The sequence below is a fragment of the Athene noctua genome, chromosome 3 (assembly GCF_965140245.1).
Source record: "Athene noctua chromosome 3, bAthNoc1.hap1.1, whole genome shotgun sequence".
NCBI lineage: Eukaryota > Metazoa > Chordata > Aves > Strigiformes > Strigidae > Athene > Athene noctua.
This window is the reverse complement of record NC_134039.1, coordinates 29,962,204-29,979,626: the sequence shown is the minus strand read 5'-3', so window position 1 is coordinate 29,979,626 and position 17,423 is coordinate 29,962,204. Positions and strand designations below refer to the sequence as shown.

Below are 17,423 nucleotides of genomic sequence, written 5' to 3'. Positions count from 1 at the left end.
CATTCGCCATCGGAAGTGGCATCCACAGATGCCTGAGTCACCCCGGCACATGGCCACCTCTGTTTGTAGCTGCTGACAATAAGTACAGGGGGAATATGTGCCTAGGAAGGACATGTGAGCCTGGTGGGGACAGGGGTTGGTGGGGAAGAAGAGGGGTTGTGAGAATAGCTATGGACAGGATGAACTGGAGAGGGCTGATCCAGAGGGAAATGGGGTTCCCTCTCCTCTGCTTCTCTTCCATCTCTCCCCCTTTTTGGGTGCCAAGACCAAGTGCCACAATGTGTGGCACTAGGAGGGGGCTGGCAGCAGTCCTTGTCCCTCACAGCCCCCCACCATAGTTTACAAGGAAAGCTGGGAAGCAAAGAGGTGGCCAGGGAAGGATGGAGTTACCTGGCAGGATGGGTCCCCGCTGGCCCCTCCAGATCCTTGGCCACCCTGAGCTCAGCTGCTGGCCACCACACTGAAAGCAGCTGCACTCACTCCTGGGGTGGTATCATGAGTGGAAGGGTGCCAGCAAGGGGGAGGAGGACACAGTGATGGACACCTGCACCCGCTGCACACTGACATCAGTGCAGACACAGCAGAGTTGTTAATGGCAATCTGCCCTCAGCAAGTTACCACTGTCCTGTCTCATTTTTGCACTGGGTTGGCTTAACCCGACAGCATGGCTGGGGATCAATAGATGGATGCTCGTGTCTTAGTGATCGATCCCTTACTCACACGTGTGGCTCCCCAGCCTCCCGCTAGTGCTCATTTTTCTGTGAATGGTAAGGACCGAATGAAGCCGTCTGTGATGCCTAGCAGCACTGCGAAACCGTGTCTGGCTAAATTAGTGTTCCTCGACAACACTGCTCCTGTGACCCTTACCAGGGTGAAGCGGCCCTCACATGGAGCCCCTGGAGGAACCAGCACTGGTTTTCCTTCCCAAACAAGGTGGTTTTACCAGGGATGGTTGGTCTTGAAGCTCCTTCTCGGGAGAGATAATGATCCTCTGGCAGTGGGGGCCTTGTGACAGGCAGGGGCCGCCTTTGAGCTCGTTCTTGCCCTCAGACCTCTCAGTCTTGTTCTCCAGAGGTGCAGGTGGTTCCGTGGCCAGGACAGACAAGGGATGGGAGCTGGCTGTGGTGCAACCCTGTCCCGACTGCCCCAGAGACCTGTGCACATCCATGCCTGTCCCCTCAGGAGCCTGGTGACAGGCAGCTTGCCTGCAGGGACAGTTTTGGCACTCACCCACTGGTGCATTTGGGGAGGAGATGCCACCCAGGGTGGCACCAGCCCCACTGGCACAGCAGCACCACTGCCAGTCTTTCTGGAGATAAGGGAGCAGAGGATGGAGGACAAGGTACCCTCCAGCCCAGCACTGCCCCACACTGCTGGCCGGGGCCTCCTGCCACCACTTTGCCCACACCTGCACCAGCCCCTGCCACCATGGTGGCAGGCCTGCCCTTCGCAATGTAGATGGCTGTTTTATTTCTATGGCAACATTTCTCCTGAAACACTTCAGAGGGAGCCTGATGCTGTGCGAAAACGAGGGAGGCAGCGTCCCCCACTCTGTCCCCTGTGAAAGGCTCAGAGAAAAGACCCTGACACCTCTTCTGCCTCCCTCTTCACCTCCTTCCCTCCCTCCCTCTCTCCATAGCAAGCAGTGCCAGAACTGGTGCAATAATCTGCTGGCCTCATCCCATCTGCCTCTCCACTGCCTGTTCTCCCTTCCCCTGCCTTCATCTTTGGTCTCCCCTCTTCTCTCACTCGCTCCCTTTCTGCGCCGGACAGTGGTGTTTGCTGACAGCCTGCTTAGGCACCCAAGCAGAGGGGCCAGCTCAAAAGAGACTTACAGAAGGAGGATGTCAAAAGTGACTCTGCTACAGAGGAGAGTACTGCAGCCCTATAGCCCCATGAGAGCTGTAGGGGTTGGCCCTGCCAGCAGGATGGTGAGCGTAGGGGCTGAGGGGCAGCAGGGAATCCAGAGGCTCGAAAGGCAGGCTCTTCATCCCTCTAAAAAGCTCGATGGCATTACAAAGAGGCAGTGCCTGTCACAGAACTAGACCCCGTGGCCCCACAAGTCCTGTCCTCTCCTGTCCCTGCCACTCCCACCACCAGAAAAGAGCCTCGTGTCTGGGTGGAGGCAACTAGGCAGAAGCTGCGGGCAGCAGCGAGTGCCAGTGAGTGAGAGGCAGGTGAGCAGGCAGGGCACTAGCAGGAGCGAGCATCACAGCCCGGAGGAGCAGGGGTATGACAGCAACCTGTAACGATGCTGGGGGTGGATATCTTAGGCATAACAATGTGCAAATGTGGCTGCCATGTCCTGCTTCGCACCGCTCTTCCCCTGTGCCCGTGCTCATCAGTCCTGGCAGCCACTGGCATGTCAGGCAGCAGGGGAGCAGGGGAAGGAGGACAGGATGGTCCTCCATGCTGCAGGCATCAGGAAGCACTTAGGCTTGACGTTTTTCAGGTGCATTTGTTTAACCAGGCCAAGCAAGCTGCAGCAATACAAGTCAGCAGACTTGTAGTGAAATAGTCGATTTGATCTCTGCGGGAGTGCAGTTTCGCAGCTTACCTGGCATGCTCCCTCAGCTCTGTTTCTAGTGTCTAGCAGGCATGACTGAAAGAGGAGAAGATCGGATCCCCTCAGGAAGCTGGCAGCTCCTCTGGGGTCCTTGTTAGAGCAGCAATAATGGCTTGGGGGGAAATTTTTTTTTTCCCTATTGCTGATGGTTTAGCACTGAGAAGCCAGTCCAGACTGGGAACTCAGCCCTCATGCAGCAGCCAGGCTAGCAGTGGCTGCAGCCTCTCTCAGTCAGGAGTTCGGCGCAGAGCAGGCTTTGCCCTGGGTATTGCTCACCCTTTGCTGCTGTTGCTGTTATCGTTGTTCATAACCCATTTACAGGCACCTGCCTTGCTGGATGCTTTGCAGCGGTACTGGCAGACTGTCCCTGCCCTGTCAGAGTGCAACTGCAGCAGGCAGGCAGGCAGGGTGATGTGAGCCACCCTTGCTCCCTTTGCTTGCACACTGATAATGATCCTCATCTTTGACTAGCCATAAGCCATTGAAAGGCCCTGTGTTGCAGCCCTCCTGGCCAGGCTGGCACGGGCTCAAGGAGGGGTTCTGTGCTGGAGAGATGCCGAGGGATGCAGGGACATTGCTGGGGGTGGCCTTTGGGCAAGACTCCCACAGGGCAGGATCCTCAGTGAAGGGAGTTCCTAGGGTGTGGGGGTTAGAGGAGATGCCCTTTTTGCTGGTACAGTCATGCTGAGAAGCTAGAGGAGGCGACCTAAGCGCACCTCAGCCGTCAGTGTTGTGGGGACCTTGGGGACACCCCAGCATCTTTGGTTTTTCAGCTCTTGTGGGTTTTGTACCAACCCTTTGGGGTCTGGTACAAAAGTCCATGGTTTTGGCAGGACAGCTTCTTCCTGGGGAGCAGGTGGGATACGCTGTGTGACCTGGCTGCCACAATAGCCTGTCTCCTTTTTTGGCCAAGAACACCACCTAGGGAAGGCCAGGGGCCTTCTAACTGTCTAATTTTCCCTGTGATGCCAGGGAATGACACAAATAATAACACCCACTTACCCCACTTGACAAGAAAAAGTGGGGACTTGTCCCCAGCTGCCACTGCAGCAGCATCCTCTCCTTATGCTCCTGCTCAGCCGCTCCCTAGTCCCCGGGGGCCTCTTGTGCCCCCAGTCCTGTTTTTTGGCTGGGGGAGACTGGGTGAGCGCCTGTGCCAGTCCCATCAGCCCCACCATGGGGTACCCCCAGTCTTGGCTGGTATCCCGGGAGCAGGCAGCCACTCTTGCAGTGCCATTGCCTGGACGGTGTGGCTGGAGCAGGTATGACTGGGGTGGAGTGGGAGCAGGCAGGAGGTGATGCTGTCACCTTTCTGTGCCTCTTCCTACTTTGTCATCCTGGGGACCTTTGCGTGGATCCCATTTTTATCTGTTTTTTCTTCCTCTCTCTCTTTCTCTCCTTCTCTCTTCTCTTTCTTCTCTCCCCCTCCCGTCAGTATGTGGGCTGATCACTGCTCAAACTTTTAATTCAGATGGTAATTGGAATAATAATACGGGCAGAATCCTTCTGGCTCCGTTGCTGCAGCTGGCTTCAGGGAGCTATGAATAGCTCTGAGTCACACACTGAGATGGTTTAACTTCAAATCATTTTGTTTTGTTTTCATATTACCCATCTCCAGGCTCCAGAGCTTCACAGGGGGGAAAAAAATCCCCCCTTCTCACTCCATCCCAAAATATAAACTGGGCAGAGGCACATTAATAAAATCTTCTTTTGGAGAGAGAAACTGGTCAGCGGATCATGCCTTGAGGGGCAGATGGGGACTGTTGGCACTTACTCGATCTATTTATAATTATTGAACGAAAAGGCAGAAGTGTGTATATAAAAATGGTATAGAGTTGATTACAGCTTCCTCCCCTCACCTTCCATATGTCACTTGCCTTTTTAATATGGTAAAACTCTCCCGCACGGTGACTGTGCCTTCGCGCGTGTTCATACAGCGCCTAGCACCCAGCCTTGCTGGCACGGAGGAGCGAGCGCTTGGCTGCTGCGTCTTGTGGCAAGACGACACTGAGTTGCCCTACAAGCCCTGGCATGAACTCCAGGAATATTTGTGAGGAAGAGATGGAGTTAAAAAGAGGATGGAGGGGACAAACTGAATGCTGTGGGTCTGTGAGGCTATGCAAAAAGCCAAAGGGGTCCCTGCTCTGCTGTGGGTGTTTCCACCCTGACTCCCCAAGAGGCGAGAAGATATTTGCTGTGTTGTCACCATGCCCGAGCTGGCAGGATGGGTCTGTGGATGCTGATCTCAAAACCAGACAGTGCTATGCAGCCGGTAAGAGGAATAAAGGCACAAAGCACAGCACAACCAGCGGCTGCGGTATTGACCACAGACAGGAGGGAAGCATTTGCTAGACGACTCCAGATAAAGCAAAGACTAGGAGTGTAAAAATACCCTGGGATTTTTCCATCGTCGTTCACGATATACATCCCAGAGCACCAGATATGGTTGTTATAAAAAGAGAAGTGGGGGAGTGCTTCATCGTGGACTTTTCTGTTCTGTTTCATGAGACTCTTCCACTGCAAATTTAAGGAAGGATTGAAAATACATGATCAGTTCTGACAGGGGCTGGAGGAAGCCTGGGACGTGCGAGGTGCTGCACCGTGTACTGGAGATGGAGAAATGGAGGTATTGCATCAGCACCACATGCCCCTGACATTATTAGCCTGCAGATTTCTTGGAAAGTGACAGCAGCAGCCCAGCCCCACGCATCTGCTCGGGGTCAGAGCAGTGCTGGGGTGGCAGCATGGGCTGGTGCAATGGCTTGTGCTGCTGGAGCGTGGGGTCACCCAGGAAGGCAGGGATGACTGCAGCATGGCGGCAGCAGCCCTGGCATCACTCAGTCTAGGGTGCAGGAAGGGGAAAGTGATTGGGAAGGGCAGCCCAGGCTTGCAGGACTAGAGGTGGCTCATGGCCCCTGGAGACCCTGGCTGGCAGCTTCAATGCTGCAAGACAGCAGCTGCGATGTCCACACTGCAGTGGCTTCCCAAAGTGCTTGGGGCCTTCCTCAGGCCATGAAATATGTGGGTGTTCATGCCTGCTGGGGGCAGGACAGCAGAGGGATGGGGAGGCATCTCTCCAGACTGCAGTCTCCTGTCTAACATCTCCCAGGGTGCCCCATGCTGCACTCACCAGCATGGTTTCATCCCACTCTCCAGGAGCTGCCACTGACCCTCCAGCATCCCCCTCTACATGTGGGTCCCAGGAGGCAGAGCAAGCTCCAGGAAAGGTCCCTGGGCATGGTCTAGGATTTTCATCTCTGTCCTCGGCTAGGCTTTCCTCCCCCTCCCCCATGTGACAGGCAGCTGCCTGTTTGGGACATGAATGTCATCCCCTTTTGCTGGAGGTAACTCTCAGCTTTCCCCTTTCATCCCATTTGTGTTTCAGGTTTCCAAGGAACAAGGACCATTTCACAGACATTTGAATGGAGTTTGCATAAGGTTCAGGCTTCTAGTACAGCCCTGGCCTTTCTGAGATGGCGGTATCCATTTTGCAGGCAGGGATGTCAGTGGTGGTCTTGGGCTACCGGCTGCTGAGGAGGGACGGTGGCTACATCACCTCCAGGTGTGGCATCTCTGGGGGGCTAATGTGAATGCTGGCCCAATGAGATGGCAGTCCCCAGCCCAGGGCTTCTCGCCTGCCTGTCTGTCTTTCCCATGGCGACACCGTGCGCTGTGGGGGTGTGTTGGGGTGGAAGTGGTAAGTGGGTTTATTTTTGTTCGTCTCCTGGCTCGTGCCGCTCTGAGTTTGCGTCGCCCAGTATTACTAACGCTTCCCTGCGCCAGCTGGCAGCAGGGGATGAATCAGATCGGCAGCACCGTGGCGCAGACCCCTCGGTGGCCAGCCGGCTCAGGGTGATGCCTTTGGTCAAAGGGCTGGTGATGTCTCCTGCCTCTGCCCAGGCTGACCCCAGCGGCTTGATCTTACTGCTGGAGATGTCTTGGTAGCCTGTGGGGCAGGATTGTCCCCTCCACCCCATGCTGCCTGCCCAGGACCAGCTGATTCCTGTCCCAGCTGCATGCTGGAGGTCTCAGGTGGCTTCATGAGCTCCTCTTTGCCCCCTGGCAGCATCCCTGAGCTGGGGTCAGCTCTATGGCCATGAGGATCCATCCATGTCTTTCTGCTGCCAAAAAAAGCGTTTTTGCAGTTGATCTGTTCCTCTCCCCTCTGATCATGATCTCACAGCAGGCAGTGACATCACAGACCTTGGTGATTCCTGGTCTCCCCATAGCAAAGACACAGAGATGTTTAGTCCTCTTCCCCTCTCCCTCCTGAACACTCTGGTGATCTAAATGGAGGGATTTCAGTGACTGCCTCTTCCCGCACAAGCATCACTGAGTCTGCAGAAGTTGGCACAGCGCTGGTCAGTGTCACTTGCCTGCATGATCCGGGCTCCAGGAAGATAATTTGTGTCCTCTCACTTGCTGCAGCCCAAAACTCCTCAAAAATGTCATGGCTGCTTGGCATCTCTGGGAAAACGGAGAGGGTCTGCCCAGAATCTCAAGGCTTGGAAAATGATGATGACAATGATGACAAACTCAAGTACCCCTGCCTCTCCGCATGCCCTCCACCCCAGCGCACGAGCTGTGACAGCTTGGGTGACAGTCAGGTGGAAGATCTGGAAGAACCCATCCCATTTTCCCTAAATCCCAGGCACTCTTATGTGGTGAAAGATGAAGGAGGGAAAAATAGAATGTATGCCAAGAGGTTGGCCAAGCATGCACTGGAACTTGAGGAGGAAACTCAGAAATTTCAGGACCGATTTTACAAAAAATAGAAGTGCCTGGCAGCTTGTCCAAAGATGAGGACCACAGCTGGACCTATCACCTTCCTGCGCATCAAAGGTCACATGTTCTCCAAACTGCCAGTACAGCACTGTGTGGCTCCTATGACCGTTTCCAGTGTAGCGTGGGCAAGCATTTGGGGATGGATGCCTTTACCCCATGGACCCATGCCAGTGACCCTTATCTGGGGTACCCAGAGTGCACCAGGGAAACAGAGCCCCACATGCTGCATGATGAGGCCATCAGGGACAGGGAGTTTGCATCCCTGCAGGGGACCAGCGATGTGATCAAGGAGGAGAACACCATGCTCAGGAGGATAGCCAGGAGCATGCAGAACTCCTTGGAGAGCCAGCCATGCACAGTGCAGAGGCTGGAGAGGCAGCTGAAGGCCAGCCAGGCCAAAGAGGAGAGGAAAGACCAAGAGTTACAGTCCTTTATCCAGCGATCTGGGTGGAGTCTCCAGCTAATGACCCAGTGGGCTCTGGAGGCAGAACGCAATGTGGAGAAGCTGAAGCAGGAGATCTTTATTCTCCAGGGAAAGCTGGAGAGCTCCAAGGTGGAGAACAAAAACCTGAGAGCGGGCCAAACAACCGACCTGGATGCAGTGAAGCACAACATAGACTTCGCTTTGCAGAATCTCCACAAGATAATAACAGACACAAACCTGTCCATCAGACAGCTCACCTCTGGAGCGATGTCACTGCATCTCGTTACGGAGGTCCTTAAATCTACTGGCAAAATTTCTGAAGCTGAAGCAGAAAAAGAGCAATGAACTCTATTCTGTGTGGGTTTTATGCATGAGTGTATGGACCGAGACATGGGTCTCCCACTACAACCTATACTAAAACCATTTGCTCTCCCATGCTTTAATGTGTGTGTTTAGTTTTGTAGCCTTTATTCTTGATGGAAATACTTTTCTTGTGATTAAGTACAAATTGCAGGTAGTAATGTAGTTTTAGCTGCTGATGCTCTCTTCTGCAACTGTGGAGCCAGCAGTGAATATTTCCCAGGCTCTGAGCTGCAAGGTCCAGCTGTGATGGCCTCTGCCCAAGAGGCTGTGCCACAGCTCTGGCTGATTAGAGTTCCTGTGTGGGAGCCAGGAGGAAGCACAGCAGCACGGTGTGCAGCGCTCTTAAACAGTGTGCCCATCTCTTCCTGTAGCTGTACCAGCCAGAACCGGAGGTGAGCAAAGTCCTTGCATTTCATCTGCTTCCTTTGCCCCTTCTTGGTGAGGTGGGGAAGGCAAGGAGCAGAGATCTGGGTGGTTTCAGTGAGCAGAAGCTCCTTAGGTCCTCCCTCTTTTTTTTGGAGATGGCCACTGCTTGTGCCAGAAATAAAAAGTTGCTAGAAATTGCTCACCTGTCCCTGCAGTTGGGGAAAGGGTGGTGGTGGTGGCCAGAAACCTTTTGGAAGTTGTGAAGTTTCCATATGTGTGAACTGCAGTAGTACCTTTCCTCCAGTATTAGTGTCAGTGCTGGCTAGGGATGAGCTTGGCTTATCTGGCCTGGCTAAGGAAGGTGCCAGTTGGAGACAATGCCCTTCCTCTCCTGGCTGGAGGTGACATAGAGGGGTATACCTAAATTGTCTGCCTTTTTGTAAGCTCCTAAATACTTGTGGAACCCTGCAGTCCAAACTCACCATGTAATCACTGAAGAGAAGTCTTAGCTTTATCCTAGGAGTACCATCTGTGGCATGGAGTGACCTTTCTCCATCACCTGGTCATCCCTCAACATTACTGATGAATTTAGGTTACCAACCCCAGTTTCTGCTGTAGGTTTACCAGCTGCACAACAACATTTCCTGTATTTGGCCAAACCGACCCTCCTTAAAGACTTGGATGTTATGGGCCAGTGAGGGGGTGGGTGCTGGCACAGTTCAGTGCCAAAGTTTTCTTTTCTGATGGGAATTTCTGAACAGCTGTTCACTTTTACCTCTATATGGTGACTACAAGGTTGCTGTCTTCTTATGTCCCATAATATCCTTGATCTGAACAACTATGTTTGTATTGCCACAGAGCTTAAACTGCCTCAGTAACCTTGGCCCCTGGAGGAGAGACTGCTGGTTAATCTTCATCCCAGACATGACAACGGCAGCGCTTGCACATTAGAGGGGATGTCTGGAGCTCCTTACTTGCTGCTTTCTATTCTGTGCTCCTAACTGGGGGTAGCTGGTGGTCACCCTTAGTCACATGAAGCCTGTTCTGTGACACTGATGATGAGACAAGGATGGTTCTCACCAGCTTTTCCATTCCAGACAACATCACTTGCTGTTCCTCTCTCCCGTCTGTGCATGACCACTAGCAAGCAGCTCTAAACCCTGGATTTGACCCAGAAATCCTTAGATTTGTCCCAGGTATGGCAACCACCGGTTGCTCATCAGTGAGGCTGGGAGGAATCGAACTAGCTGGCTCTGTCTGCATCCTGCACTCCACACTGGCTGCTGTAATCCAAAGGTTACAGTGCAGGATTAGCATGGGTGTACAAAGCCCTTCCTAATCTGTGAGTCATCACCCCCTCACTGCATTTCACTTCCCAGCAGCTCCAGGCAGGTGGGATAGGTCGGCTCTTGAGTCTTCAGTTTCCCCGTTCCTCAGTTCGGGGAGGACCGGGTCGGGATGTAACGTCTGCTGGACACTCTCCCCAGGGCTCTGCCGCCAAGCCACTCCTTGGATGCTGTACACAGGGCATGTCGCAAGGTCTGTTTGCTCTAACCGGCTTCTCCTCAGCTACTCTTAAACCCTTCCTTTCCATCAGTTCTCCTTTTTGTTTCTACCTATCGCTTTTCTTCTCTTTGAAACAGGGGGGATGTTATGTACCCTCTGGAAATAAATCCCCTCTGGGTCAGGCTGGGCTGACAGGGATCCCTGAGGGCTGCTGTGCATGTCTGTGCTTTGTCAGTCCTTGTGTGCAAGGTATTTAGCCCAGCTGAGCTCTCATCCTAGTGTAAGCTATGATATTAATATAATGGCTCAAGGCAAGGGCCCTGCAAGCTGCTCAGCCATTGTGCCCTTGATCTGGAGACTGGTGACCGGCTGGCCCTGCACCTCTCCCAGCCCTGTGGACACCTCCAGACCCCTTCTGGGCAAAAGGCTGGAAGCCCTGCACCCCTACTCTGGGACTGGGATGGGTGTTGTCAGGGGAGGTTCTGACTGGGTTTTGCTTCATCATTCCCTGCAAGGTGCGTGCCCAGGAGCGATTGCAATGGCAGTGTGGGTCCCAGCTCAGCAGAGGTGAAACCTGGAGCTGCCCGGTCCCATGTGAGTGCTGCTGCATGAGATCCCACGAGTGCTGCTGCATGAGATCCCACGCCCTCCCAGCCCCTGCAGCCCCCTGACACCTGATGATACAGCGAGCCATGGGCAGCGTCCGAGTGAACCGGTGAGTAACCCTCCTCTAAAGGACTGCTGCTGCCCTGGGTGGCCTGGTCCTCCTCATATGATCCCCCAGGCCCTACCTTCAGCCTGCCTTTCAGTATGTTCTTCTCAAGTTACCTGCCGGGAGCTTTCCTGCTCCAAGGTATGGCTCCTCTCTCCTTCTCCAATCCAAAACATGCCATAAGTGGGGACCGTGCTTGGAGGAGTATTATGGAGAAGTACAGTGCTGCATGATGCTGGACCAGAAATTACAGATTCCAACAGAGCTGCAGAAGACCCATGTCCTCGGGAATCACAACTGCAGCTACCAGTGCTTCCCTCAATGTGAGATGAGGATGGGAGTCATGAATCTCATGCTGGAGGGCTCCATCTGACAGGTCAACACTATGGGGTGGGAGAGAGATGCTGCCAGCCTGAGGGGTCCTGGGAGGCTGCAGCTCGGTGATCACGTAGGCAGAGTGGTCTTGGTGAGTCTGTGCACTGGCTTGATTTCCTCAGTGGTCAGAGCATCTTCTGCCATCACATCTTTAAGGAGTATCTGCAACTGTCCCAGAAGCACATGAGTGGCAGCAGGAGTGCTGCCTGTGAGGGAGGAGAGCAGGAGGGGCAAGTGTCTCCCAGAAAGTGTACATGGAGCTTCTGCCAGGGAAACTGCCAGTGCTTTGGCTGTTGATCTCCAAATTACACCTTTGGCTTCAGATGTGGGATGATGGGAGCCACACACGTTGCTGTGGCAACAGAATTGTCCTGAGTTCAGGAAGTGTATGAACATTGTCACCAACACACCATGAAATCAGTGAGAAGAGCGGAGGAGAAAATAGAAACTCCCAGCCTTATGTAATGTCAGGGCCAAAATGTGGCCAGACGGCAGGTGTTTTCTCCCAGGATTCCCAGCTGTACCAGCTGCCATCAGGTTTGGAAGCCTCAGATTTCTCCTCACTACAAAGGCTGGAAGGTAGCACAGCGCTACAATCTTCTCCTGCTTTGCTGCCCTATTGGGGCTTTGTTAGATACAACCTTCTGGCAGCAAGACTTGGCAAATATTGCAGCTGAGCTCCACCAATTTGGTCAGGGTGGCCAAATAACCAGGAAAAAGTGCTGTTGTGATATTCAACACTGCGGTACCGTAGCCCTGTGAGCCACCCACATGTCTCCCGCCCTCACTGTCTCAGTGATTGCTGTCATTCTTCATGTATTTTTGCTGGAAATGTCTGTTTCTTCTCTTCCAGGTACAGCATTGTCTCGACTGAAGAGGATGGACACAAAGTCTCTGCGCTGGGCAGCATGAATGGGCACAGCCGGAATGGGAAGGGCCATGCCCCCCGGAGGAAGCACCGCAACCGTTTTGTGAAGAAGAATGGCCAGTGCAATGTCTACTTTGCCAACCTGAGCAACAAGTCTCAGCGCTACATGGCTGACATCTTCACCACTTGTGTGGACACACGCTGGCGGTACATGCTGATGATCTTCTCCGCCGCCTTCCTGGTCTCCTGGCTTTTCTTCGGCTTCCTTTTCTGGTGCATCGCTTTCTTTCATGGTGACCTCAATGCACAGGTGGTGGGAGGTGGTCCCTCTCTCCTCAAGCCCTGCATCATGCACGTGAACAGCTTCCTAGGGGCTTTTCTTTTCTCAGTGGAGACACAGACAACCATCGGGTATGGCTTCCGCTGCGTGACTGAGGAGTGCCCGCTGGCTATCATGGCAGTTGTAGTCCAGTCCATCGTGGGCTGTGTTATTGACTCCTTCATGATTGGCACTATCATGGCCAAGATGGCAAGGCCCAAGAAGCGGGCCCAGACCCTCCTTTTCAGTCACCATGCGGTCATCTCCGTGCGGGATGGCAAACTGTGCCTCATGTGGCGGGTGGGTAACCTGAGGCGGAGCCACATTGTGGAGGCTCACGTCCGAGCCCAGCTCATCAAGCCCTACATGACAGAGGAAGGGGAATACCTCCCCCTGGACCAGCGGGACCTAAATGTGGGCTACGATGTGGGCCTTGATCGTATATTTTTGGTCTCACCCATTATTATCGTTCATGAGATTGATGAGGAGAGCCCACTCTATGGGATTGGCAAGGAGGAGCTGGAGACGGAGAACTTTGAGATTGTTGTTATCCTGGAGGGGATGGTGGAAGCCACAGCCATGACCACACAGGCACGAAGCTCTTACCTCGCTAGTGAAATCCTTTGGGGTCATCGTTTTGAACCAGTTGTGTTTGAGGAGAAGAACCACTACAAAGTGGATTATTCACGCTTTCACAAGACCTACGAGGTAGCCGGCACGCCTTGTTGTTCAGCCCGGGAGCTGCAAGAAAGCAAGATGACTATCCTACCTTCTCCCCCACCTCCCAGTGCCTTCTGCTACGAGAATGAGCTGGCTCTTGTCAGTCAAGATGAAGATGAAGACGATGATGAAGTGGGTGTGGTGTTAGGGGGCAACACCAAGGAGGAGGGAGGCGTTATCCAGATGATGGATTTTGGCAGCCACCTGGACCTGGAACGGCTCCAGGCAACTCTGCCCCTAGATACAATCTCATACCGCAGGGAGTCAGCCATCTAACTCTTCCAGATTCCCCTTTCCACACCCGTCGCCCACTGTCTCCTCCTCCATTCTACACCCTTATGTAGCTGGATAAGTCCCTTGCCCACCAAAAAATGCCTCCTATGACTGTCTCTCAGCCTCTGAGTACATCAAGTCCTGGAGCTGCTCTGATATAGTCCCTTTCCTGTGAAGTCATACTGCCTGGAAGAGGAGTGAGGATACACTACTCTTCCCATGTGTGCAGCTTGTGCTAAGACCCCTTTCCTGTCCAGAGACAGGAGAGCAGCATGCCTGGTTTCTCATCTCTGGAGAGGTGACAGAGGTCCCTGCCCTCAACGGACAGACTGGGACCCACAGCAACTGTTTCTGCTGCTGAGGCAACAGCAGACTTTCTGTCCCTTCTCGACGTGGGTAGGCCCCATGGCTGTCAAGAGTCATAACCATCACTAGGAGAGGAGCAATACCTAAGCACTGACCAGATGAGGATGAATGGGAGGATTTGGAACTCTGGAGGGAGTGGGGAAGGATCTCAAGGGAGGGGTTTACTTGCATGTTTATTGCTTGTTGCACATGACTCTTTCTTTGTATATAAAACAGAACGAGAACTGAAATCCATATTCTTCCACTGCAAATTCCAAGCTAGGAGACAAGGACACTCTACGTAGCCTACTCTGCACTCTCCTTGTAGTTTGGCATCTGTCACCTCCAGAAGCAGCTCAGCTCCACGGACTCAGACTCAGTTCTCCCAGTCCTCTTGAAAAATACATCCTGCTCCTCCCCTGAGATGCCTGGCAGAGGAGGCAGGGCCCTGTGCTGCACACTCAGACTGCTCCCTGGCGCAGCGCAGCCAGGGTGACAGACAAGTGACCTGACTGGACAGCAGACCCTCAACTTGCTCCTTTCACCTCCTACGTTCTTCTCCCTGCTGCCATCAGCTGTAAAACTGAATTTGTAACTATTTATTTTTAATAAAGTCTAATATCCCAGGGGGAGGTTTGGAAGCAAAGGAGAGACCCCAAGGCTGAAGCCTGGTATAGAGACTGATGAGAATTATTAGTGCTGGTGTTTGCTGTTTGTATGGCATTGGTGCCTGGAAGCTTGACCATGAGGGCTCCCTTGTTCTGGGCCTCTCTGGCAAAAGCCTACAATAAGAGGCTCAGAGAATTTGTTTGGGGAGAAGATCATACAAAATGGAGGGAGGGAAGCATTTGCATTAAAATTACCAGTAGGATGGGTCAAACAATCCTGCTTGTTTTGGAGATAATGAGGGTTTTTCTCAGGGAAGGGTTATAGATATGCTTGATGAAGAGGCAGAGATGCGCGAAACATTGTTCTAGGTATAAGACTCAAAAAAAAAAAAAATCAAACCCGTCTTTTTTTGCTAGAAGCAAGTAAGAACTAGGGAAAATGAGGGAGGGCATCAACCAGAGCTAGACCTGTAACATCATTTTGCTGTCATTTCACAAAAGACGCAAAAATCTGGTAATCCAGAGTGGCAGAATCACTGTCAAAACTGTAGATGTTATGAGGACAGAAAGACAAACAGGTAGCTCAGAAAGCTGCTCTGGGCACCCAACAGGGGAATGGCTGAAGAAATTATGTCCCACCCAACCCCTGATTTACGAAGCAGAAAAACAGCATCTCTATATCAAGTTGGAATTGGTTCAAGAAGCAAGAGGAAGGGGGGAAGAAGCAGAAGGGGAAGGAAGGAAATAGCAGGAGTGAGAGGAAGAAGCAGGCACAGCAGACAGGCGGAGGAGGAGGAGGAAGGGAAAAAGAAGAGAAAGTGAGGTAATATGGGAGTGCATTTGAGAAAGAGCAGGGATAGACTAGTAAGACAGGACTAGACCCAGACGTGGCCATTTCTCATCCTGGCACATAGGTTCTGTGGGGGGACAGCTGCCCTGCACATGTTTGCTCTGCACCCAAGCAGTGATCTGACACCTTTGGGAAGCCTTGCCAAGAAGGGCAGAGGATCTGGCAGGAGGATGAAAGAGCAGACAGGTGACAACCAAAGAGCAGAGCATCAGGACAGAGGGGAAAGGAAAGGCATCACTCCTGATGCCTCCCTCTCCCGTTGGGCACAGAGTGGGGACTGGAGCTTGTGGATCCTGGTGCCTCCTGGTTTTTCCCATGTGTGACATGATAAGCAGCCTTATTTTTCCATGTGTGTCCCTCTCCTGCCTCTCCTCCCCATTGCTAGTCAATGAAGTCACTTCCTCCTTTCATTATTTATTTTCCCCAGAGAGTGAATAAGCAGGGGCTGGTATTGACCTGGCTTTTAATACAGCTTTCAGCCCTGGGTGCCTGCCGCTGGCCATGGTGATGGAAACAAACTAATGGACCAAGTGAGGAGCACTCTGTGTACAAGGACACAGGCATCCAGGACACAGACTGGGGTGGTGGCCTCCAGGACAGGGGGAACTCACGTGGCTGGCAACCTCCTGCCAAGTTAGAGCATCCTTTGGAGGTGGGTGGCAGCACTTGGTGGGCCTGTAAGCTCTTGGGACACTCATCTCCAAGGAGCAAGTGCCCAGGAAAGCCAGGCAAGGATGGGGCAGCTGAGGTGCACTAGGGCCATTGGCATGCACAGCTAGAATGGTTGAGGCAGCACACAGGCCAGCACTGCCACCCCACGCTTCAGCTGGAAGGGCTTTTGGGGGAAAAATGGGAAAAGGTTGCAATAAGGCTAAGGGAACAAGCATCATGCTGGTATCTGGGCTCCCTCCATGTGTTTGAACCTGCTGGCCATTTTCATGTCATGTTTGGCATCACGGTGGAGAAGACGTCAAGGCATTGAGGAAAACCCAGCTAAACCCCTGCAGTTCACAATAAAATTCAGAGTAACCTGGGAATGCTGTCATATCATTAGACAGGATAGAGAGCTGAGGAGGACCCAAGGGAGAGAAGAGGGGCAGGGGGCAGATGGCAGAGGGAAGGAGAGGAACAGCCAGAGTGCAGGACAACAGAGGTGATGGTAAACTTTTGCCCAGCAACCGTTCCTCCTGCAGCTGTGCTTATGTTGCCAAAATGGCACGTTCCTTGGGCGCACATAGCTCATCCAACAGCTTGGTGCAGTCACTGCTCCCAGTAAAATGTCCTCTTCTGCCTCTGCAAGCTGCACACATGCCCACAGGCTTTGCTGATACACAGCGGTACATACATACTTCTGCACAGGTACTTCTGTACCTGCAGGCTTGAATCACGGAGTACTTGTGCCCAAGTACATACTGCGTGTGCCTACACATATATGCCCTACATGGGGGCATAACCCATCCTATACCACAACTTCATCCTACAAACACCCAGCAACATACACACAAACACCATGCAACAGCGTCATCTATCTCAAAAAGCACCTCTCTGGCTGTATGCTGGGGACTCCTTTGTGCAGCTGGTGAAAGACCACCAGGACAATCCACCTTAGAAGGTTATTTGCTATAAAGAAGACTGGATGTTTTTAAGGAGTCTGCAAATCATCTCTCGAAGTCATTCACAACCATAAACACACCTGATATTTTGGCTTTTGCATGTGATATGTGGAAGCATCACCCTTCAGGTAGGTGACACATTCATGTCCTGTGCTCTCCAGAGAAGACAACTCTGTTGCACACCAGGGCACGATGTCCCTGGGCTCTCTACCTCCTCCAGGATCTGACAGAGGGACTCCTTCCCCAAGACCTGCCCCTAATCATGATGGGGTGGAAGCTTGATTTTCAGGAGGATGACACCACTTCTTTGTTTATCTGTCCACAACCTATATTTCTTTCCTGTCTTACTTCTGAATTATTTCCTTGGCTTATTATTGAAAGCTATTCAAATACCAGAAAGATAATGGGGAGAGGAAGGACTTTTTCCCTATGAATAAGATCCAGGCACTGGTTCAGATCCTCCACCCCATGACAACTAACTAGGCTGCTGACACCCTTGCCAGCTTTCGGATGGATGTTGTTGTTGTTTTAAATGACATTTGAGAAACTTGTTTCATGTTTTATTTTTAGTAACACTTTTGGACAACCCTTTTGAAAAGAAACTGTCATTGGCACCTTTCAACTCACCCAAAACTTGCTCAGCAAAACATTTTGATACACACTGCAACTAAAAATATTTTAAAGAAACACAACAATAATCTCAAATGGGGAGAAAATGGGTTTGGATTTC

General features: G+C 52.4%; 1 protein-coding gene and 1 pseudogene across 1 annotated transcript; both read left to right on the top strand.

Annotated features, from left to right (window-relative positions):
- The first annotated feature begins 7,011 nt into the window (after positions 1-7,011).
- Positions 7,012-8,120, top strand: LOC141958389 (endosome-associated-trafficking regulator 1-like; annotated as a pseudogene).
- Positions 8,121-9,881: 1,761 nt separating this feature from the next.
- KCNJ4 (potassium inwardly rectifying channel subfamily J member 4) lies at positions 9,882-14,501 on the top strand. Its single transcript, XM_074902490.1, has 3 exons — positions 9,882-10,043; positions 10,526-10,725; positions 11,951-14,501. The coding sequence occupies exons 2-3, from the start codon at positions 10,688-10,690 to the stop codon at positions 13,278-13,280; spliced, it is 1,368 nt and encodes a 455-aa protein (XP_074758591.1). The 5' UTR covers positions 9,882-10,043; positions 10,526-10,687; the 3' UTR covers positions 13,281-14,501.
- The last annotated feature ends 2,922 nt before the right edge of the window (positions 14,502-17,423 follow it).